The sequence below is a fragment of the Lepisosteus platostomus genome, chromosome 14 (genome assembly GCF_059453375.1).
Source record: "Lepisosteus platostomus isolate fLepPlt1 chromosome 14, fLepPlt1.hap1, whole genome shotgun sequence".
Classification (NCBI taxonomy): domain Eukaryota; kingdom Metazoa; phylum Chordata; class Actinopteri; order Semionotiformes; family Lepisosteidae; genus Lepisosteus; species Lepisosteus platostomus.
The window spans coordinates 34,941,666-34,965,798 of NC_142624.1; the positions used below are offsets into that span (position 1 = coordinate 34,941,666).

Here is a 24,133-nt window from a genome sequence, read left to right on the forward strand (position 1 = left end):
CTTCGGATGAGATGTAAAACCGAGGTCCTGACTCCTTGTGGTCATTAAAAATCCCAGGGCGTTTCTCGAAAAGAGTAGAGGGGTGCCCCCTGGTGTCCTGGCCAGATTTCCCCCTGGCCTTTACCAGTCATGGCCTCCTAATAATCCCCGTCTCTGAACTGGCTCCATCACTCTGCTCTCCTCCCCACTGATATCTGATGTGTGGTGAGCGTTCTGGCGCACTATGGCTGCCGTCGCATCATCCAGGTGGGGCTGCACATTAGTGGTGGTGGAGGGGATCCCCATTACCTGTAAAGCGCTTTGAGTGGAGCGCTATATAAGTGTAAGCAATTATTATTAATTATTAATTAATGACCCAGTAAGTGATTACACACAGTTTAATGCTCAGTGAATTATTGTGAACCAGATGCGATGTTCAGATGAGGGCTTAGGTTCGATAACTCAAGAGAAAACAAAAGTTCGGGTTCTCACTACCCTATTCACGAGACCAATCGGGGTACGGACAAAGACTCGTTATTTAGCTCTGCAATGTATCCAGCCTCCGGGTGTGAGCCTGGTTAGTTTATTATGTCCTGGTTCAAAAACCTGTTCATTATGTTTAATTATGAATTAGAACATACACATTTCTGTTTAATTATGTAATATCTCTTTGGTGGAGCTTGAGCGCCGGTCTTCTCTGATCATCTTTGATCTGAACATCAACATCGTTGTTATTCAATTAACAGATTGAACCCCGGCGATACAGCAGGACACCACAAGGTGGCGTCTTGCACCCAAAGCGCGAAAGCTCTTCGTCTTAAGCCCCTCCTACCCCTCCTCCCTGCTGCGCAGGCGCATAAACCTCTCCTTTAGAGCGAGAGCGGAAGTTGCTCGAGCTTGGCCTTCCGGACAGACTCTCGGATTTACGAAAATGGCGAAGATCGCCAAAACACACGAAGGTAAGGAGAATAAGAGGAAATCCTCAAAGTAAATCGCTGTAAATCGTTCATATGGATGGGTAAAGATCCTAATGCACCCTGCGAAAGCAGAGTCGGGTTATGTGTAGCAGGTTTAGGTGTTTTTTTTTTGTCGAGTGTGAGGGGAGCCGGCCGCGCAGTGTGATCGCTGTGTGAACCGAGAGAGAGATAATGGCGCCCGCAGACTCGCCTCCGCAGGGAGTTTATGATTTCAAACGACGCTGTTTTTTAACCTGTCCAAAACGAAAACCTGCGTAATTTTAGACTAAATATCCGTAGCTGCACGCGAATGTATAAAGAGTTGATTGGGAACTGCGTGATGCGCGTTCTCGGTAGGTAGCCCTACGATTCCAAAATGCGCATTGAGATGCCCGTCGGACATGTGGCATCGTTTCGTAAGACAGAAAGAACAGCAGATGCTCAGGCGAGCTCATCCGTTCCAGCCGTCTTTTAACGGAGGGCATTCGTGTAATCGCCCCTCGAGAGGCGTGGGGGTTGTTTGTTGGCATCAGACGCGCGGTGCAGCGAGCGCCGGCTGAATAAAAATGGCGTGTTAGTGTTTACGCCAGCCAGGGCCACTCAGCTGTGCACAAGCTGCGACCAAAGTCATGCTCATGCGGGCTCGCCTCTCGGTGCATTTGTGAATGGTACTAAATTTGCCCGTGAAGTATCTTAATTGTCGATGGCCCCAGGGGGGGCAACATGTCGTTCATTTCAACAACGAGGCTGGTCTAGGCTGCTAGTTTGAAACTTCCAAGTCCTCGGTCCCTGACGCAGCGTTGCCAGAGCTAACAGTCCGGCTCTCGGGTTAAATTCACCCGATTCCCTGAACCGCCGCCCCCCCCTTCGAAATAGTTGGCGTGAAACAGGCTGCGGTCTGGTATCCGGTTCAGATGGGAATCGGGTGGTTTTGCACCGCGGTCTCCGCGCAGGTGCGGGCAGGAGTGGCCAGCGCTGGGCCTGGAGAGCCACAGTCCAGCCGGTCCTACGAGTCGCGCTTAAACTCGAGGCAGAGCTAGCCCAGCTCCGCGGGAAGCCTCCCTTACCTTGTCTTGTTAATTGCTGATGCTCTGCTAAGAGCTTGTACCGTTACATCTGTATTGGGGAAGTCTTGACCCTGGAGCGTCTCCTGTTCTTCCTGGGCAGTGACCTCCTTCTGTACTGCACGCCACTAGACGCTTAAACACCACTGTGATCTTCCATCTTGAGCCCCTTCAGTGGCATGTGCAAAGGTCTTTTCTGTCAGAAGGCCTTGGTCGTGTAAATTTATTTTTTGTAAATGTTATTGAGAACATGGTAGCAAGCATGAAGTACAAAACAGGCGTTGCGTATGTTGTCGTACAAGTGTCAGTGGGTGTTACGACTTGATATCCGCTCTCGGTGTGTTCTGAAATCTGCGCTTCAATGACCATTCTTTATTCCCGATGCACATTCAAGGCTCAGTTGTTAAGGTGCGATTGTTGGGATCAGAGCCTTTGCTGGGGTGTGATGTGCTGAGAGATTGAAATATGAAGTGAAGCGAAGTCTCTTTGCTCAGCGCCCCGTTGGTGTGGTGGCACTGTGATGTTGTGGGAGGGACATTAGTGCCTCGTGATTTGGGATCTGATTCTGAGATGGGGGCACCCATCTGTGTGGAGCTCGCATATTTTGCCTTGTGTGCATGGGTTTTTGCTAAAAAAGTTTGATTTTTTTTTAAGGGGAGGGAGGGGTCAGGATGGGATGTTTCTGTTGTTCTGTTGCTGGGGTGGGCAATGGCCAGGGGCGAAGTGGCCTCCCCTCATCGGTGCTCTTTCTGATGATCCGGTTCTTCCTCTCTGCTTTCACAACTCTCCCTCACTCTCCCCCCCCCCCACCCCTGCCTGCCTGCCTCAGACATCGAGGCGCAGATCCTGGAGATCCAGGGCATGAAGGCGGCCCTGCTGGAGGAGGGCGAGAGGGGCGTGGGCCTGGACTCCACTGGCTACTACGACCAGGAAATCTACGGCGGCAGCGACAGTCGCTTCACTGGCTACGTCACCTCCATCGCCGCCAACGAGCACGAGGATGTGAGTTGTTTTTTTTTTTAAAGAGGGAACCCGGCGTTTATTATTGTGGGGAGAAATGGCGATCGTGACTTTCTGCTTCGCGAGGCTAACTCGCGATGCGTGAATGAAGGGCCGGTGCACGATCTTTAACAGTTCAAGTCGTCCAAGGTCTGATGCTCCTCCCTATCCGTTCAGTTGTGTGTGCTTTCCCAGGATCTCTTTACGTTTTCAGGTATTTTGACGGTCATCGGTTACTAGTCCGATGCCTTTTTTTTTTTAGAACAGCAAGACGCAAAGTGCCCTGTGATTTGTGTGTAGCGTGGCCCTGCAGTGTTTCTGCAGACTCTCTCGTGTTTCCGTGTAAGATTTGTGAAAGTGTACATACCCGTTGGGTTTAATTCAAGCAGGGAGCTGCATAGGCTGCAAACAAACAAGGACAAGTTTATTCCATGCTGAAGAGAGAAGAAAAGAAACTGGACCATCCTTCTTTATCCCCCGAAGAAGGCCTTCACCGCCGTTTCTTCTCCCCTTTCCAGCGTGGAGGAAACCTTTCCTTGTTCCTTTGCGTACCTGTTTGATGTTTAAGTCGGCGCTGGAGGTGGTGTCATGTCTCCTCTCGAGGCGGGCTGCCGCAGAGCCGGACTGATGAGGTTGTTGCTTTTTCTGTGTTGGTCGCAGGATGACGAGGAAGACTCCTCCACCAGCCTGCTGGGACAGAAGAAGCCGGGGTACCATGCTCCCGTGGCCCTGCTCAACGACATCCCCCAGTCTGCAGAACAGGTCCGTACCTCCGGTGGCTCGCTGTCACCCCCCGTTTTATTTAGCTTCGTGTTGTTAATAACGGTAATATACTTATTCTGCACACTACTCAAAGCGCCACCAGTGTGTAGCCCCTCCTGGATGATGCTCCAGTACTCTCCCCACACACCAGCTCTCAGTGGGGAGGAGAGCAGAGTGATGGAGCCAGTTCAGAGAGGGGGATTATGAGGAGGCCATGATTGGTAAAGGCCTGGGGGAAATTTGGCCAGGATGGCAGAGTAACACCCTGGGGTTTTTCGTGACCGCAGAGACTCAGGACCTGGGTTACATGTCCCATTTTAAGGATGGTGCCTTTTTACAGTATAGTGTCCCTGTGACTATACTGGAGTATTAGGACCCACACAGATCTCAGGGTGAGGCCCCCCTGCTGGCCCCACTAACGCCTCTTCCAGGAGGTCTCCCATCCAGGTCCTGACCTGGCTCGCACGTAGTGAGCTTCAGCGGGGAGCCAGCTGTGGGCTGGAGGGTGATGCAGATGTTCTGTTTGTTGCTTTCTCCTGCTCCTCGTGCCTCGGGGGGGTGTCTTGCTGCGTGTTCTCCCAGTGACCGCCTCTCCCTTTGCCCCCCAGTATGACCCCTTTGCGGAGCACAGGCCCCAGAAGATCGCCGAGAGGGAGGACGAGTATAAAGCTCGCCGCCGCCAGATGATCATTTCTCCCGAGCGGCTCGACCCCTTCGCAGACGGTAAATTCCATGCCTCGCCGCCATCCCGCTCCCCTCAGGTCCCCTTGCCCCTTCCCAGTCCTCCCATGTCAGGGATAAACACGCCAGTCCAGCCTGCTTGGGCTTTAGCCCTTCGAGCACCACCCTGCAGCCCAACTTGCCGGACAAAAGATTTCTCCTTGCAAATCCTGTGACGCTGCCCCACAAATCCGCGGCAAGGCATTCTGCTAATTCTGCCTTGTTGGGTACGGCCTTTCTCGGGGGCTCTGTGGTGCAGCCTGCGCTGCGCTCTCTCTTAATCCGGCTTGCCCCGAGGTCCTGAGACGATGAACAAGGGCCCCTTGGCCACAGCAGTTGAAATGGGTTTGAGAGGCAGACAATCGAGCGTTCATACCAACGCCATGTGATTTGGGTTGCCATGGAGTGTGTTTCGAAGGGTTAATGGCCTTTTTCTGGTGTGCAAAATGTGCCACAAAGTAAAGATTTTCTAGGTCTTTTTTTTTTGTTTTAAAAGCTGTGTACCTTTAAATTGTAACGTTGGTAATGAAGTGGGTTTGTGAATCGCCTAAGGTTTCTGCAGTCACCTTCAGGGAATAATTTACCCACCTTTGCAGCATGCAGCTCCAGCCCCCCCGTGCTGTGGTGATGCCCCCTGCCTAGTCTTGGCTCCCCAGTGATTAAAAGCATGTTCAGCCTAGTTGTCCCTGCAGAAATTTGCTGGCGCCGCTGTGGGTATTTGGCACTATATTGCCCACTGCCCAGATCAGTATGTGTGCAGCAGCTGGGTTATTTCAGTGTGAGCCTTCCAACTATTTTGATTTGGAAAGTTGGTGGCGAGATCCACCTTTTCTTCCTGGTCTTGGTCGAGGTCTGCGGCGTTCGCTGCAAGGGGGGTCAGTATGGTACATTACTCCCGGTTGGCTCCAGACTCTTTGGGACGAGGGGGAGGGATTGAAAACAGCAGCAGGTGGAAGCACAGAAATGTAGCGCAGCACAGATCTGACACTAGACTCTTACTTCAGACACACAGACTGGAGTCAGGTGGTGCAGGGTGATATGACAGGAGTTCTACTAATAACCCCTAATGAAGTTCTGATTTACTTTAAGGCAGATGACAAGAACAGTTAAGACTTTGACACGCATCTGGTTTAAAAACTTGTAGCAGGCCAAGTCTGCCATCAGCAATGTGCTCTTTTTTCCACTTAAGGTGAGAGGATTGTGAGTATTCAGAGTGATATAGTGTCCTGGGAAATGCTAGCTTTTTAGATTCCGTCTGAAGCTGTCCATATGGAATGGTATAGTTCAGAACAGTGCAGTTTTTCTCGGTTTAATAAGACTGGGATGGAACCTGCTTGCTCAGGAATCTGAAAGCCAAGACTTGGTTGACAGACCTGGTGCAGAGTTCTAAGCCAGTAAGTAGTGTGTTACCGTAACTGCAGGATACATAAACTGTCAAAACGTTGGCAGAGAGCAAAGTAGCTGCATTACACAGATGAATGAAGTGTTTGCATAGTCAGTTTGTCCCAGTGTCCCATTCAGTCAGTCAATAAAGATAGTCTTAGTGGAGACAGAGTTCTCACCATGTTGCACAGAGCTATTCACCCAGCTGTGACTGAGGCCTTGGGAGATCTCTTGCTGCAGACATCTTCGGGGTATCTCACATGTTTTACCTTACATCAGTAGCACAAATGGCACCACTACAGAGTAAAGGGAGCCTCAAACTTAGGATTGAAGGAAGTGAGAGGTGTACAGGTTCACGATGTGGGGTTTCCAGTCCACTTTTGTGTCTGGGTATAGCCTTCAGACTGCTGCAGAACTGCACGGCTCCTGTTTCCAGACCTTTGCATGCAGCTTGCATTTCTAAGCTGTCTGTTAAGCACACTTCAGCCCCTTTCACACTGAGTAGCAGACTCTGCTTGGGCCAGACTCAGCCCCGGGTTGAGACATGGTTTCATGTGGTTCAGTTAGGCCGCTCTCAACTTAAAGGTCAATCAAGGAGGATCAGCCTATTGGAACAGTTTTTTTTTAACCTTAGACTCTCACGTTGATGTCTTCAAACTGAATTGCTACCCCAGGTGTTAAAAGTGGGGCTCTGAAGGAATTATACGTCACTGTGCTTTGTGATAAACATTGTACACAGAAGGATTTGGAAGTTTATATAAAAACCCATTGGTATATTGCCACAGAAGTGCAACTGAGAACCATGCATTCTCTGATAAGGGCACACCAGTGTAATGTGAGCAAGAGAGGTTTAATCTAACATTTCTAGAATTATAGGTTTTCTAGCTCAAATATAATTTTCTTTTTAGTTTTTCATTTGTGTTGTTTGGTGTCATGTCTTTTAAAAGAGAATTCTGGGGGGGGGATGCCTACCAACTGTGTGGAGCTTGCTGTTGTAGGAAACGCAGTGAATGGAGAGGGGAGCGACAGAAAGTGACATTTCAGCTAGGGTGTATAATAGTCGCACCTGTTGGTGTCAGGCTTTGTAAAATAAATTCAAAATCATAAATAGCGAATGGGGAAAGCAGGTTTTAACTGTGAGCCTGCCGCCATCCTGCTTGCTGAGGTGGGTTGCTGATGAGCTGGGTCAGCTCTTTTCCAAACTGGGTCAGGGTGACCCAGACAGCTAGAACCATGCTGTGACCTGGGTCCGGTTGCCAGTGTGAAAAGGGCTTAAGAGGTGTGGTAGCATATGAGTGCCTCCACTGTAGTTATAATTACTGTACCAATAGTTTGAATGGGTGGTGTTTCAGCAATCTTGTATAGTATGTACTATACGAAAATTCAGCAGCCCTTCTGTTGTAATGGCCTATAGCTTATGCTAGAGCCATCATTTCTAACTTTTAATGAGACTAAGTAACATCAGAAGTTCCATGTGCATTCCTCTTTAACACAGTGGAGGTATTTTCATTTTTTTTATTCAAGAAACAGCCAGTCTATTCATGTTCTCCTGCAGCCTAAAGGCTACAGTTCTAGATCAGTAAACAGCAGCAGGAGGGGGTAGCTGCTTTTTAACTTTGGGGTAGGGTTAAATTACTAAGCCTGCATGTAGCTTATAATGGACTTCTGTCTTTGTCATACAAGCAAAAAAACTGTTGTGTAAAGAAATTATAAAACTGTGTACTACAATTCCACAGGCCCATACTAACTGTCCTTAATTTCTCTCCTACAGCAGTACTGCTATGCCAGTCCTGTCTGCATTCTTATGAGTGCAGCGCAACACATCCTGTGTAGGTTATGGTGAACACAAAAAGATTTTGCCCCCAAGGGAGTGTTCTTAGTTTGTCAGGGCCCGTGGGCTCACTGACTTGGCATGACAGGGGATCCTATACCTCCTTAGCCACAACTTCTCTGTATTCTCCTACAACTACCAAGGTTAACATGGTCCATCATGGTGGGGCGATAGTGTGTATATACTCATTCAGCAGACGCAGATAAGTCCCTTCAGCTGTTTGATCATAAAAATGGTAATAGTTCATCTCTTTTAAATTTCAAGAGTGTTTAAGGGTTTAAAAAAAACTTCAAAGACCTAATGTTAGCTTAACTTTTTTGCAACCTTTTTATTACCTTTTGTTAGTAATTGGTGATGTATGGCATCCTGTGTGAACCACTTAAGGACAAGTCTGGGACTCATATTTTTCCAACATTAAACTCGGGATCTAAAAAGCCCGAATTTCACCCTGGAGGATGTGAAGTGAATAGTTTGCTGGCAGGATAAATGAAGAACCCATTTTCTGCCGCCTCACAAAGGTGGATAAAATTGGAGTGAGCTCTTGTCTAGCACTTCGGCTGCGCAGTAGCTGAGCTTGTCGTACTCGGTACAGTCTCAGCAATGGAGTTTGAGAAAAGGGGAGATCTCTCGGTCTGCTGGCAGGCTATTCCAGAGAGGCGGCTGTGTTTCTGCACATCTGTGGCTGACATGCAGCGCCACACAGCGCTGTCTCTGCGTATTTTGTACGCCGGGGTTATGGAATGTGTCATTCCAGCCTTTTGACACCCGACCGTTTCTCTTGCTTCGCTTATAGATGGAAAAGTTTTTTTTTTTCTTCAGGCTCCATTGGTGTAAAAGGAGAGTCGTCCCTCGAGCAGCAGATGTTGGTCTGCTCTGGTCGCAGTGGTTCACACAGGGTGCTTTCCGTCTCCTCTCGCACCCCTGCCGTCCCACTTTTTGGCTGTTAGGGCAGCTCCTTTAAAGACCAGCCTCTGGCTTTTCAGGGCTGTAGGTTTCCTAAGGTTGTCAGATGGATAACTGTAACCTTCGGTTTGTCTGCTCTGACTTTTCCATATTCAAACCCATCTCCTTTACTTGGGACCGATTTTTAGCATTTGTCTTTGCACGATTCGTCATTTTCAGACAATCGGACAACTTATAAGCATGAGCCGTAATTTTTGTGTCCTTCTCCACAAAAGAAAAAAAGGCCCGGAGTGCAGTTTGAGTATAGCTGTAGCTAGATTGGAATATGGAAACAAAAATGGACTTTCAGTTTCTCATTAGATTTTGAATTTGAAGCTAGGCTAAAATAAACTAGGTATGGTTGTGGTTAAGTGCAAGGAGGGTTTAAAATTGTTTCAAAAGTTACATAACAGGTGGTATGCTGTGTGTTTGAGTTCAAACCCTTTCCAAAGTGTTACTAATGGTAAAGAGATAAATTTTCTAGGCTTCTTTTCTGCCGGTTGAAGTCTGACACTGCAGAAGGACCCTGGCACAGAAAGTGTACGTATTCTGGAGAGCACAGCCCAGGACCCCCAGCTTCAGTGATGGCTATATCCTCTCCTTATCTCCTCTTATAATTGTCAGCATTTTTGTTGTATCTGCAATATGTTATGACAAGTCTTATGCCTTTAAAATGTTTGTATTTATGTATTTAGGTCTTTGATATGCAATATTATTTAAAAAGCTAATCCGCTTTGTTTGCAAAAGTAATTTTTTTTTAAAAAAAGTAAAAATGGACTGCTGAAAAGTTAGGTTAGCAGCTGATTATTCTTGTGAATACTCATGCTCGTGTGTGTTGTGCATTTTAGTGGCATTACGGGTCCTGTCTCCCTCACCTCTTTGTGTCCTGTTGCTGCTCTTTTCACCCACAGGAGGCAAAACGCCCGACCCCAAGCTGCAGGCACGAACCTACATGGACGTCATGAGAGAGCAGCACCTCACGAAGGAGGAGGTAGGCGGCCCCTTCTGCGCCTGTGGGCCAGGTGGGGTGGGAGGCCATTGTGCAATCCCACGCTGCCCAAGCCTGGCCAGCACAACTCCACTTGACGTTCCCAATACACCGCTATTAATACCGTCAGTCTGGGACTTTGGGGATTGAATTCCGAACGCTGCAATTCAGTTTCACTTTATATAGAAGTCTACTTTATATGAGTCTTTTGTCTTGGTCATATTTTTGATAAGTAAATGAAATTGTAGGAGACAACGTTGGAAAGATAAGCCAACGACGGCAATCTGTTCTTACACTTATAAGCGAGGCATGGCGGGCTTTCGTGAGCAGGGCTTGCTCTTGAGCTGTGTTCTCTGTGTTCCTGTGCCCGCTGTAGAAAGAGATCCGCCAGCAGCTGGCAGAGAAAGCCAAGTCGGGGGACCTGAAAGCCGTGAACGGCTCTGCGGCGTCTCAGGCTGCCGCCAAGCGCAAGCGCCGCTGGGATCAGACGGCTGACCAGACGCCCGGCAGCGCCAGCACCACGCCGAAGAAGGCCTCCAGCTGGGACCAAGCGGACACCGCCTCTGAGGTACGCACGGGCGCTGGGGGACGGGCGCCGGTCTCTCTCCAGAGCGCGCGCCTGATGCCAGGGCCGAGTGAGAGATCACAGTCAAGCCAGAATAAATCTTTGTAGCAGAATGCCGCAGGCATAGCAAGACTGGCTGAAGGGGTACTCGGGTGAAATAGGGTGGCTTTTGCAGACTGACAGATGTGGTGAATTATGTTTTCAGATTAGTGCGTGATTAAAGGCTCTTTGTGGTGGTTGTCACATCTGTAGGGAGCTTGTGTGGAAGTCTGTATGTTGGACAAGAGTGTGGCTTGTCCAGAGGTGACGGAGCTGTCTCTTTCTGTCCCAGACTCCAGGGCACACTCCGTCTCAGAGCCGCTGGGACGAGACCCCCGGCCGGGCCCGGGGCAGCGAGACTCCTGGCGCCACGCCCAGCACGCGCATGTGGGAGCCCACGCCAAGCCACACGCCCGCGGGAGCCGCCACGCCGGGCCGCGGAGACACGCCAGGGCACGCCACGCCGGGCCACGGAGGGGCCTCCTCTAGTGTGCGCAAAAACCGCTGGGATGAGACGCCGAAGACCGAGAGAGGTCAGCGCTCGGGGGGACTTAACGTCTAGCAGCTGAAAGTGTGACTTTCAGAAGTGTTCTTTTGATAGAATTGCTCTTCTGTAGTGTGAAGCTCTGTATTGACTCTGGAGTAAGCTATTGTCTCAATGCATGCTGTTTTAGCTAACATTACCTTCAGTTCAGCGGGACGTAGGTTCAGTCTGGTCACTGCTATTACTCTTTGCTGTATTAGGCACATTGTTTGCAAAGTGCTCATTGAGTTGTCGCTAGTCTTTGCTGTTCTTATTCTATTATATTCTGATTTTAGATCCGTCGTTTCTAACTTTTAATGAGACCGAGTAACATTAGAAGCGCCGCGTGCATTCCTGCTGCATGACCTCCGGACTCCTCCCCCTTCTCCCTCTCATTTCGGTCTCGGAACACTGTTAGCTGCTGTGCCGCTCTTCCTACAGTATCCCTTTATTCTCTCCGGCGCAGAGACCCCGGGCCACGGCAGCGGCTGGGCTGAGACCCCCCGCACCGACCGAGGGGGCGACTCCGTGGGGGAGACGCCAACCCCGGGGGCCAGCAAGAGGAAGTCGCGCTGGGATGAGACGCCTGCCAGCCAGATGGGCTCCTCCACGCCCCTGCTCACCCCGGGAAAGACCCCCATTGGGACGCCTGCCATGAACATGGCCACCCCTACACCAGGTAGGCCGCCTGAGCCCCGAACCCCTTCTGTGCCTGTGCATGGAGCCATTGTACCACTTCTCAAAAGCTTGTAGCGTCAAAAATTAGATTTAGCTTTGAATAACAAAGATTTTAAACATAAAATATCCAATGTAGTGATTTTCGTAATGTCTCCCAACACCCAGTTAGGCTGATCGCTTGAATCCTGTGAATGTACTTTTCTGAAGTTCTTTAAACCCTTACCCTCGGCCATGGTTTTCTGCCTGTCATTATTCAAGGCCCTGATTAGCCGAAAAAAAAATCGGTTTGCCAGCCTTTTAGGCTGCACGGAAGTCCGTAGTGCTCGGTCACTGTGTGCTGCTGTTTGAGCTGCTTGCCTGCCCTGCCACAGGTCACCTGATGAGCATGACGCCGGAACAGCTGCAGGCTTGGCGCTGGGAGAGGGAGATCGACGAGAGGAACAGGCCCCTCACGGATGAGGAGCTGGACGCAATGTTCCCAGAGGGCTACAAGGTACATCTTAGTCTGCACAGCTCGGAGACGCAACCCTTCACCTTTACAGGGTGTTTCTGATGGGTAGGAACAAGTAAAGGTTTGTTTCATGCTGAAAAGAAGAGAGACATTTCGGCTGTGGACCTAAAGGCTACATCTGAAGAAGGCTCCACAGCTGAAATGTTCTCTTCTTTTCAACATGGAATAAACTTACTTGTTCCTTTGTAGCTTGAGACATAAGTAAAGGCAGCTACCTACTTGATAGATATGTGTTTGATGGTTCTTATGGGTAGTTCAGTACTTAAATGAGCACTTAAATCTGAATAAGCTGCCATGACTTTTTTTTAGTTTTCTTTTTAAACCTTTCCCATTCCATTAAACAAACGTGGAACCATCCCGTTCGGCAGATTGCAAACTTTAGTCGCACGGCCTTTGCCTGTTGACCATTCCTCTCCCACGGGAAGTGTACGTGAAGGGCGTTTTTTTTAAATAGTTTCTCTCCTCCCCTTGGCCAGGTGCTGCCCCCCCCGGCGGGGTACGTCCCGATCCGCACGCCAGCCCGCAAGCTGACCGCCACGCCCACGCCCATCGGGGGCATGACGGGCTTCCACATGCAGACCGAGGACCGCAGCATGAAGGCGGTCAACGACCAGCCGTCCGGAAACCTGCCCTTCCTCAAGCCCGACGACATCCAGTACTTCGACAAGCTGCTGGTGAGCAGGGCGGTGGGGATTATGGGATCATGGATTTCTCAGAATGGGGATGTGGGATAGGATAAAGATGATAAATTGGGGAAAGCTCAGTAGTGTCTGGTTTTCACAGGACTGCAGTGTTCAGAAGTGCTTGTGAAGGCTGCCGGTGTTTGCATTAACCAGCTAAGCTTGCAAAAGATAAATGATCTGATATGAGATGAAGACAGGTGACCAGTGACTGGTGAAAATGATTTTAAATTATTCCCGTGAAACGGGAGAGAAAGGGTTTCTATGGTGCTGGCAGTAAGAGCCACGAGGTGACTGACTGTCTCTTCTGTATTTCAGGTGGAGGTAGATGAGTCAACTCTAAGCCCCGAGGAGCAGAAAGAGCGAAAGATCATGAAGCTCTTGCTGAAGATCAAAAATGGCACCCCTCCCATGAGAAAGGTAAGTGTTTCCCTGTGTTCATCCCACACACTACGCCCCTCTCCATGTAGCGCTTTTTTTGCTTGGCTTTTGCCAAATGTCACTTCATGTCTGTTCTAAATGTGTTTCTGTCTCTCCATAGGCAGCGCTACGTCAGATCACAGACAAGGCACGGGAGTTTGGCGCTGGGCCTCTGTTCAATCAGATCCTGCCTTTGCTCATGTCCCCTACACTGGAGGACCAGGAGCGCCACCTGCTGGTTAAGGTCATTGACAGAATCCTCTACAAGCTGGATGACCTGGTCAGACCTTATGTGCACAAGGTTAGTCTGAGCTGTGCGGGTGAGTTCTGGCAAGCAAGCCTAGTAGCTTCTGCCAGGTTTTCCTATTTTGATTTCCTCAACTCTGTGCTCCAAATGAAATGTTATTTTGAATGTGATCAACTATATGAAGTTCAATCGGTGTTTCTTTATTAGTAATTCTGTGACGTTTTGTTCAAACAAAAAATCTAGGTTAAATGTTTTTCTTCTAAAAAAAAAATCTTGACTGCTTGGCAGAGCACGTGCTGTGATGCTGTGTGTGACGTGATGCTTTTTGCGGTCTTAGATCCTGGTGGTGATTGAGCCCTTGCTGATTGATGAAGATTACTATGCCAGAGTGGAGGGCAGGGAAATCATCTCCAACTTGGCGAAGGTGAGTGTCCCTGCTGCTGCAGTCTAGGGGTGTTGATCCCACTGTGGCGTGGAACATCGTTTTTTAAAAACATTTAACTTTTTCTTGGTATGAGGTGCTGAGGGGGAAAATGGTGGCTCAACGCCATCAAAACGGACACTGGCTTAGGCATAGAACATCTGAAAGGGAAAGTCCAAGACCAGAAAGCGTGGCGAGAGATAGATATATATATATAGAATCGCCGAGAGTCGGATCCGACTGACCGGATAACATCATCATCAGTTGTTCCTAATTTTTGTACCTTGGGATATACACTGGAGTCCTATGGAATAAGGGTGAATTAAAATGGCCTGTGTGGAGTATATAGCATTTTCTAGTTGCTGCTTTTCAGTCCATCCACTGGTACACGGAAAACAAGAATTGTTAGTTTGACTGAAGGGGCCAGACTGCCACCATTTCCAGAGGATAGTGACTATATGCTAGTGCGCCATGGAGTCTTTTATTTATTTATTTTTTTTGCAAGTGTTCAAAAAGTGAGGAGGCTCTGTTCTTGTCTGCCCCCTGCAGGCAGCTGGGCTGGCGACGATGATCTCCACCATGCGCCCCGACATCGACAACATGGACGAGTACGTGAGAAACACCACAGCCCGCGCCTTCGCCGTCGTGGCCTCGGCGCTCGGCATCCCCTCCCTCCTGCCTTTCCTCAAGGCTGTCTGCAAGAGCAAGAAGTCGTGGCAGGCGAGGCACACCGGCATCAAGATCGTGCAGCAGATCGCCATCCTCATGGGCTGTGCCATCCTGCCCCATCTGCGCAGCTTGGTGGAGATCATTGAGCACGGTGAGTGTGTGGCTCGGGGCTCTCGCTTCTCTGATTAACACGGAAGATAAACCAGTCGGGAGGGGAAGAGCAGAGGTTAAGAGTGGGCATAATCTAATGCAAGCATTGAGAGTGGCGGTCCAGTGGGCTTCTTGAACAGCGAAGAAAGCTCACCAGGATGAGCAGTTGAACACGATTCAGAGGGCACAAGTGGAAATTACTGGGACGCGTGCTTCAGAGAACAGGATGCCCTCCTCTACCAAAAGGTTTGAGAAAATTGTATAAGTTCCCAGGCATGTTGTCGAGGACGGCATACTCAGAATAAATTGTCTCCTAACTACCATGGGGGGGGGTGGCCTCCTCTCGTTTGTAACCGTTCTTATCGTTGTCTCTAAAAAAACATGGCCCCGGTGTGCAGGTTTGAGACGTGCCTTTTAGATGGCGGTCAGCGGCCGTGTTGTGATGGTGTGGTCCGTGTGCTCTGTGTGCCGCAGGTCTGGTAGACGAGCAGCAGAAAGTGCGCACCATCAGCGCCCTGGCCATCGCGGCTCTGGCTGAGGCCGCCACCCCCTACGGCATCGAGTCCTTCGACTCCGTGCTCAAGCCCCTGTGGAAGGGCATCCGACAGCACAGAGGCAAGGTAAAGGCGATCTGTGGAGAAAAAGGGCTTTTCTCATTTCTGTGGAGGGGGGGCTCTTAATGTGCATATCTATACTGAAACCTCTTTTCCATTGCCTTTAGTCTATTATATATTGGTACTGTTTTGTATACATACTACTGTTGTGTGTGTGTGTGCTGTTAGTGTGAAGTGTTACACAGAAATCACAATAAGTGGTCTTTAAACGCATTATGTTTGCTAGCTTAGCATTCCAGTTCCATCCCCACCTGTTTGGATTGTTACCCTGAGTGTAATACAGAGAATGGCAGGGAGAACTAACAACGTTTTGTTTTGGTGCAGACTTTAATATTCCGTGTTGTGCAAGGTTGCTCGGGTTAAAATATTGCATCTCAAGTTCTTAAAGAGCAGAGCCGATGTCAGTAGTTGAGGCGGAGAAACCTCAGGCTTGACTTTCTGTCCCCAGGGTCTGGCTGCTTTCCTGAAGGCTATTGGATACCTCATCCCTCTGATGGATGCCGAGTACGCCAATTACTACACCCGTGAGGTCATGCTGATCCTCATTCGAGAGTTCCAGTCCCCCGACGAAGAGATGAAAAAGATTGTGCTCAAGGTAAGCAAGAGGCACCGGCGCTGTGGTCTGAAGTGAAGTATCGCATCCGTGCGAAGCGGTGTCTATCAGGACGTGAGACCTGTCTGCTGTAAGGTTACCTCCTGTGTCTTATTAATTGAGCACATCCACAGGGCTGGCCTGCGTGACTCCTGCGTCTCCTAATCCCAGTGTTTTCCCAGCAGAATGTCGGAGAGGCCTACGGGCACTTCGGAGTTCTTAGGTCCCAGGTTGACCTTCTCCTGTTTGTCCGCAGGTGGTGAAGCAGTGCTGTGGCACAGATGGTGTGGAGGCTAACTACATCAAGACGGAGATCCTGCCCCCTTTCTTCAAGCACTTCTGGCAGCATAGGATGGCCCTGGACAGGCGGAACTACAGACAGGTACCCACAACCCCGCGCTCTCTTCTCTAGTCCTGCGTGTGCCTGTGGGGGAGAGGTGTTGGCAGTGTTGTTAACGTCCGTGGGCCTTGTTCCCTCACCCAGCTGGTCGACACGACGGTGGAGCTGGCGAACAAGGTGGGGGCCGCAGAGATCATCTCGCGCATCGTGGACGACCTGAAGGATGAGGCGGAGCAGTACCGCAAGATGGTGATGGAGACCATCGAGAAGATCATGGGCAACCTGGGGGCCGCCGACATCGACCACAAGCTGGAGGAGCAGCTCATCGACGGCATCCTTTACGCCTTCCAGGAGCAGACCACTGAGGTGAGGGGGAGTTTCGAGGGGTTTGCCGGAGTAATGCAGGGTAGGAAGCCATTCGGCTCATCTAGGGTGGAGACTTGATGAAAGTCGCATTGATTGGATTTAAGGACTGGGTGGGGTTTTTATCGTCCCTCTATTATGACATCTGACCGTTCCCCCTTTCGCGTTCTTTCCAGGACTCGGTGATGCTGAACGGGTTTGGCACAGTGGTGAACGCCCTGGGCAAGAGGGTGAAACCATACCTGCCTCAGATCTGCGGTACGGTCCTCTGGCGACTCAACAACAAATCCGCCAAAGTCCGCCAGCAGGCCGCTGATCTCATTTCCCGCACGGCTGTCGTCATGAAGACCTGCCAAGAGGTGAGAGGCCAGGAGGTCTAGTGGGACCCCCGGGGGGAGGGAGGGGGGGTGATATCTACAGTCTTCATGGGGCTCTTGTCAGCAAACAGCTTTAAAAAAAACAGGTTCTTCGCAGAGAAAAGAAAACTGTTTTAAAAATTAGCAGTGGTGCCTGGCAGGTTCGGCACAGCAGCGGTTTCACCTGCGCTGAAACCTCGCTTACGTCGGTTACATCTTTCCTCCTAACGGCCTGCTGACCCTTTTCCTCTTCCTCCTCTCTGCAGGAAAAGCTGATGGGTCATCTTGGTGTAGTGCTGTATGAGTATCTGGGAGAGGAGTACCCAGAAGTCCTGGGAAGCATCTTGGGAGCACTCAAGGCCATTGTCAACGTCATTGGTATGACCTGCACGTCTCCTGTAGGCCCAGACAGCTTCAGCTGAACTTCCAGTCTGCTGATAAGCTTATCTTATCTTTTTTGTCACTTTCTTTAACTTTGTTGTAATGTTCAAACATAACATTATCCCCAATCTCCCTTGTCTGCTGGATCATTCTCTGTTCTGTTACCAAGGTGGATATCCTACACTTTTTTTCCCCCCATTTTAACCATCTTTTTCCAAATATGTTTCTACTTGAACTTCTACATTTTCAACCTGAGATGTTTTAATTCTTAGAGCCCCCCTCCACATTCAAACACACTGGTTTCAGTTTCTACTAATTCATTTCACAGCTGCAATTCTGACAGCTCTAAACTAGGATATTTCTTCTGATGGCAGTTTCTTTTATCACAGTATTATGCAGAATGTGTGTGTATGATTCTAATCTAATTTGTGCCTTTTCAGTTTGCATGTTATAATGCAAAAATCATGATACACATCGCAGTACTGCAGGCAGTATGAGTATGACAGTGATTAATAGCTACAGTAGTTGTTAGGAGGGGTGGATAAGCAGGGCCACCTCCTGTACCCATGTGTGTAGCAGCTGTCCAGGACTGTGTGCAGCTAAGTGTGCCTGCCCCTCAGCCCAGGTTCAATGCGCTTCTGGTCTCGACAGGAATGCACAAGATGACCCCTCCCATCAAAGACCTGCTGCCCCGCCTGACCCCCATCCTGAAGAACCGGCACGAGAAGGTGCAGGAGAACTGCATCGACCTGGTGGGCAGGATTGCGGACAGGTCAGTAGAGCGCCGCCTGCTGGCACGGTCTGCGTGTGCCGATCAGGGAACTGGCTGCATGCAGTTCTGCTTCTGTATAGACGCGTGTGTGGGGGCGCGTTGCGCTTCCTGACGCATCGAATGTCCCCGTTGAGGAGCCGCCGGTGACTTGCCTGTCTGTTGTCCACAGGGGAGCGGAGTACGTGTCGGCCAGGGAGTGGATGAGGATCTGCTTTGAGCTGCTGGAGCTGCTGAAGGCTCACAAGAAGGCCATCCGCCGAGCCACTGTCAACACCTTCGGTTACATCGCCAAGGCTATCGGGTCAGTGTGCATGGCCTGTTCTTTGCTCCCTGGGGGCAGGGTCATTTCAAAATTCAGCCCTCTACCCTTCACATAGTGCCCTACTTTGTACTCGTGTGTTGGGTGTCCCGCTTGGTATAGAACAGAACCACAGATGGCTTCTCAAAATCCCTGTGCCTCCATATGTGATTTTGTTTCCCCTAGGGTAAAATAATTTTGCCTTTTGCGAGTTGGCTGTTTTCTGGGAGGATCCCAGAGCTCTTTGCTTGAAGTTCAGCGGGGGGGGGGGTTTGTCAGATGAATGATTCTGGGGTGTAACGGGTCTCTCTCCGCCCTGCAGCCCCCACGACGTGCTGGCCACGCTGCTGAACAACCTGAAGGTCCAGGAGCGGCAGAACCGCGTGTGCACGACGGTGGCCATCGCCATCGTGGCCGAGACCTGCTCGCCCTTCACGGTGCTGCCGGCACTGATGAACGAGTACCGCGTGCCCGAGCTCAACGTGCAGAACGGCGTGCTCAAGTCCCTCTCCTTCCTGTTTGAGTACATCGGCGAGATGGGCAAGGACTACATCTATGCCGTCACCCCGCTGTTGGAGGACGCACTGATGGACAGGTGAGCCTGAGCTGGGCTCCGGCAGACCCAGTGCCTCCTGCGTCCTGAGTGGTGAACACGCAGAGGCAGACGATGCTTCCTCTCTCTGAGTCAGTGCACTAACAGATTTCCTCTTTCCTGAGTCAGAATTGAACTGGTTGGTGGGGCTTCCTTTTCAATGCCTTGCATATTAACATTGGCACAGTGGTGATTTTTTTTCTGTCTCAAGTTTCACCCTCTTTCACCATGACTTTCACACCCCCTCCCCTCTGAGTTTGTTCCATCTCTCTGCTCCCAATCCAGCCATCAGTGTTGACCCTCATCTCTGTGTTTAAATTCTCTCCGCGTTAACTCTGGATCTTCAGTTTGGTCTCGGACTCCTCGCTGCTCTCGCTAACCGCGAATCCCTTTAAGCGTCTCCCTCCCTGACGTTCGAAACCCCGGGCTCTCGCTCGTTCACCCCCTCACTCTCCTTTGCTCCGTTTTCCTCCCGCAGGGACCTGGTGCACAGGCAGACGGCGAGCGCCGTGGTGCAGCACATGTCCCTGGGCGTCTACGGCTTCGGCTGCGAGGACTCCCTCAACCACCTGCTCAACTACGTCTGGCCCAACGTGTTCGAGACCTCGCCGCACGTCATCCAGGCCGTCATGGGGGCACTGGAGGGGCTGCGCGTCGCCATCGGCCCCTGCCGCATGCTGCAGTACTGCCTGCAGGTAGGCCGTGCGCCGGGGGGGTGGTGGGGGAGGCGGGGCTGAGAGGGTGGGAGGAAAGGGGGCCGCGTAGAGGCGTTGTTGTACTGACCGTCTCCCTGTCTCCCCCCAAAGGGTCTGTTCCACCCGGCCAGGAAGGTGCGGGACGTCTACTGGAAGATCTACAATTCCATCTACATCGGCTCTCAGGATGCGCTGATCGCGCACTACCCCCGCATCTACAACGACGAGAAGAACACCTACATTCGCTTCGAGCTCGAGTACTTCCTGTAGCCCCCCCACCCCGCCCCCAGCTATCTGTTTCCCCCCCCCCATGCAGAATTCCCAACTTTTATTCCCGATGTCTTTCCATGTGTCCGATTTGATTGGTCCTTCACTTGGCCAGGGTGGTGGCCACCCAGAGCCGTTTTTAAAAAAAGTGGAAAAAAGCAAAAAAATAATTTAAAGGGGTCTAGAACCTGTAGTTTTTTTTTTTTAACGGATCACTAGAGGGCTTAGGCACCACCGCTGTGAAAGGCGTCGGTGAGAAACTCTATGATCATGACTTATTTTTTCTGTGGATCAGCTGTTTGAGATATTCCATTTTTTTTTGTTCTTAATGGGATGTTCTTTATTTGGCAGAATAAACATTTGTGTATAAAAGATTTTGTCCAGTTTTTTTTCCCCATTTGCTCGTAGTTTTAACAGTCTTTTGATGAGGCCAGGGATCGAATAGCAGATTAGTTGTAATGGGGGAGGAATCCAGGGTCGTGTGAGTCTGCTGCCCAAACTCTCCCTTTTTTTACGCTGCGTGATGGAACCAGTGTCCCGAAAAGCTATCATCCTATCTTACAAATCGCATTCAAGTACTTTAGTTTGTGCTCCCGAATGTATTTGAAATGCATCGCCTTGTTTCCCCTGAATACTCCTGTCTGCTGCCTGCGTTGTTTTTCCTCAATCGGGCGAGGTCAGAACTCAGGAATGCCGGGAATCTTTAACATTCCACCGGCACGTTCCATTAGAGCCTTTAGGGCAAGGTGCGGAATGTGCAGGATCTTATCGGACGGGGCCTTCCTACATTTATTGTGAGTTTTGTGCGTTTCACAAGCTTGTGGTACTGTAAATCCGCCAGAGCACGTGAGGGAAGCGGGGTGTTCTCTGCTTCGTGTAAATGCTTGCAGTTGCAGTAAAGAATGGAAGATCGCACCCCGGGAGGGGACCCGCTGTTGACACTGGTGTGCGTGATGAGGGCAATCCTTCAGCCGTGTTTCCAGGAATGCTGGCTGCCGGTGCTTGGAATCTGTGTGTGAAGGGGCCGTGGTGAAAATGGGTCATGGGCAACCTGAGTGTTGATGGAACAAATTTGTTCTGCACATGGATTCTTTGGCTGCCTTCAAGGAACATCTGGGTGAGGTCCTCAGATCCATTAACCTGCCTGTCAAAAGGGCCAGGCAAGACATCACCCATGCAGCCTGCAGGCCTGGGGGTTATATCTGGTGTGCCACCCACTGCGCACCTTCAGGAAGCTGTCTGCAGCAGCAGGTGGGAATGAGCAGTGCATCAGGGCCGCTCAGGAAGGTTTCAGCATTCCAGAGAGCCTCTGGAAGCACCGGTGGGGCTTGGAACGAAGTTGCTGGGGCCTGCGTGGTCTGTGAGGCGCGGTGGCAGACGGAGATCTGGAGCCAGGAGTCAAGAGGTCTTCAGGCCAGCGAAGCCAACAGCCATGGAGGAAGTGGAGGTTGCTGGGGTGGGAGAGTGGCTGCGGTCTCATGGGCCGGACCTCCTGAATGAGGGACGGGAGCGAGACTGAAGACACGGGGCTCCGAGGAGGCTTCGGATACGTGGAACGGCTCTGCCCAAGGCAGTGGTCTTCAGCTCAGGGAGCGACCCAGCAGCCACACCGGGGAGAGAGGTGTCCTCTGGGCTGCTTTCCTGCTCCCAGGGGAAGAGGCAGGCGAGCTGCCCTGGGTGTCTTCCTCGAGTCACCTCTGGAGGAGGGCGAGGAAGACCTGTAGCACAGCTCTGACTAATTCACTGCCTTGATCGCATCAAGTTTTTCTTTATAGCATATGTGGAAAGCGATCATGTGGCATGATCAGTGTTGGAGCTGTCACCCAAACAAGTTAAGGATAGGGTATGTTTAGGACTGCGGGTCATGCTGTAGAGAGTGAAACATCAAGCAGATAGCTGGAGTATTTTGATCTTACAAAGTGCAGGAAAGCAGGAGGTTTGTGGTTTGGGAGGTTTTGAGAGCCTGCAAATGCTGAGCCTCTCTTTTTTTTTTTCAGCCAGAGAAATCAGTACTCTCTTGTTTTCATTTCACCCTCGGGCACCAGGTACTTCCTAGAGCAGGGTTCCGAATGGCAGCCGGCCTGCGTGGTGCTAATGAAACTCCTGGAATGCCTGTCTGGATCGGGTCAGTTTTTCCCTCAGAGCTGCGCTGTCTCACGGATATTTGGGGCAGAGAGGCTGTTCAACAGCAATTATATAAGCGAACTCCGTGCCAAACTCTCTTGTCAAGCGGACCGGTTCTGCGGTCAGGGTTACTGAGATCAGAGCCTCAGTGATGACAGTGAGTGTCTGACAGCCAATACTGGACACCTTCACTTTGTCAGGAGGGTGTCTGAGGCCTTATGAAGAGGTGGTCTCCTTACGGCTTTAGTGCATTTGCATCAAACCCACTATACTTATTGACCCCCCTGCCCCTTGTATTTTATTTCTGAGCAGTAGCTTTTGACAAACATCACAGTCAATGACAGGTTCCATTTATATTGGTACAATATCATTAACCACTCATGCAAAGCACCGAACTCCCACAGACACTTTAGACGGCATATAAATAAATGTGCTTGATTTAAAAAAAATTCTTCTAGCTTTTACCATCTCCCCAGCCGAAATAAGCACTGCTTCTAGGTTGTTCATTGTCAATGAATTTCATGACGAGTTCAGTGAGTTCTAGGTAATTCTCCTCTGCCCTGAATCTTAAACCTGTGGTTGCCACAGGAAGTGAGGGCTGGTGGGGTGTGAATGTGACATGGGGATGCACGCTGAGGATTGGCTGCTGGGTGACCATGTGACCTTCTGAAGGAGCACTGGAGACTGGGTGGTGGGTGTGGCCCATGTGTGGGTGTGGCCTGTAGGTGGTGTGGGGGGGGGTGGGTGGAGCTCACACAGGAAGCAGCCCTGAAACGCCGGTGGCCCCAGACACACACACAGCACTGTCTCCATACCGGCTCGACACGCAGCTTCTGACTTTCTGTTTCCTCGTGGCATGACACCCGGGGTTTGGGAATAGTGTTTATTTGACATAATCACTCTGGCCTTCCTCCCCCCTTTTTCCCCAGCTCAGAAAAGTACGGTAAATGTAAATGTAGCGCAGAACGGACTCCTTGATCTGGGTGCGTTGATGGCACAGAGCTATGAGACAGAGGCAAGCAGTGCTGCCTCACATACGCACACACACACAGGGCAGGTCTGACTGTCCACATTCCCAGCAGCCTCAGCCAAGGGTTCACCTGCAGCAGAGGAAACAGTGTGCATGGGAGACCTCAGCTTCCCCCCACAGCCCGAGAAAGGCCTGCTGGGAGGAACTGTAGTGGCAGGCAGGGTTAGGGGCAGATCTCTCACCCAGCCTGACAGAGCACCTAAAAGAGGAAGGGCTTGTGTAGATCTCGCTGATCCCAGGACCGGATGGCCTCTGCTGCAGGGTTCAAGGCTTCTGGCTTACAGGAGACACATCCCCTGAGAGGAGACCGACAGATGCATAGGACTGTTAGTGAATGTGTGTTTACTAGCAGTGCTGTAGATCTCTGACATCGCACTGCAGCGAACTATAAATCTTATGATAAGACATTTCTTCCATTTCTTTGCTTAGTGGTGCTCTGAAGTGGATGTTTACTCCAGATGACTTGCTTTAATACAACCTAACAAAAGCACCATACGTTGCGAAAAGCGCTTCTGCACATTAAAGAACACAGCTTTCACAGCAAGTTCGAAATGCCACATACAGTATATGAATAAAACACAATGTACGCAATAACTACAATTCACAAAAACACTTAAAGCACCCTTTAAACACTCAGAACTGTATTGGTGTATTAAGAGAATCTATTCAAGTACAGTAGTAAACACTGTACATTCAGGTGGGCAGCTGTACATTAGGGGTGGAGTGGTGGCTCTGTGACTAGGGATCTGCGCCTGTGACTGGAAGGTTTAAATCCCACAGCTGGCAGAAGAATCCTACTCTATTGGGCCCTGAGCAAGGCCCTTAACCCCAAGTGCTCCAGGGGTGCTGTACAATGGCTGACCCTGCGCTCTGACCCCCAGCTTCTCTCTCTGTCTGTGTGTCTCTGTCTCATGGAGAGCAAACTGGGGTATATGAAGAGACGAATTCCAAATGCAGGAAATTGTATAGGGCTGATAAAGTGATGTGATGTTATGTTATTTTACAAGGGAGAATCAAAATCAGGCCAGCTTGGTGCGACGTTATTTACAGTGGGGATGCAGGAGGCTGCTGTTCCCCGCTCTGGCCACCGGAGGGAGCCAAAGCGGCGGCGCTTGCGAGCCTGTCAGGCGGGCTGTCAGTCAGGTAGGCGTGATGCCAGGGCCGACTCTGTGCCGACGAGTG

At 50.5% G+C, this 24,133-nt stretch overlaps 1 protein-coding gene across 2 annotated transcripts; it reads left to right on the top strand.

Moving 5' to 3' along the window:
* Window positions 1-837: 837 nt before the first annotated feature.
* On the top strand, window positions 838-20,169 carry sf3b1 (splicing factor 3b, subunit 1). 2 transcript variants are annotated; one of them, XM_088605882.1, is made up of 25 exons: window positions 838-938; window positions 2,829-3,001; window positions 3,659-3,760; window positions 4,369-4,483; window positions 9,548-9,627; window positions 10,001-10,192; window positions 10,521-10,761; window positions 11,218-11,430; window positions 11,801-11,922; window positions 12,417-12,614; window positions 12,939-13,040; window positions 13,162-13,341; window positions 13,625-13,711; window positions 14,258-14,528; window positions 15,002-15,147; window positions 15,590-15,736; window positions 15,990-16,115; window positions 16,218-16,439; window positions 16,613-16,795; window positions 17,059-17,170; window positions 17,825-17,945; window positions 18,115-18,246; window positions 18,566-18,838; window positions 19,314-19,530; window positions 19,642-20,169. In XM_088605882.1, the coding sequence occupies exons 1-25, from the start codon at window positions 911-913 to the stop codon at window positions 19,798-19,800; spliced, it is 3,942 nt and encodes a 1,313-aa protein (XP_088462008.1). In that variant the 5' UTR covers window positions 838-910; the 3' UTR covers window positions 19,801-20,169. The 2 variants fall into 2 exon arrangements, with proteins under 2 accessions (XP_088462008.1, XP_088462009.1); XM_088605883.1 differs by lacking the exons at window positions 838-938; window positions 2,829-3,001; window positions 3,659-3,760; window positions 4,369-4,483 and adding an exon at window positions 4,654-9,176.
* The last annotated feature ends 3,964 nt before the right edge of the window (window positions 20,170-24,133 follow it).

Bases quoted from the DNA above. Each gene is read 5' to 3' on its own strand.
- sf3b1 (XM_088605882.1), top strand. From the start codon at position 911: ATGGCGAAGATCGCCAAAACACACGAAG. The intron at 11,431-11,800 runs GTAGGCCGCCTG...GCCCTGCCACAG, and splicing joins CATGGCCACCCCTACACCAG to GTCACCTGATGAGCATGACG. The intron at 13,342-13,624 runs GTTAGTCTGAGC...TTGCGGTCTTAG, and splicing joins TCAGACCTTATGTGCACAAG to ATCCTGGTGGTGATTGAGCC.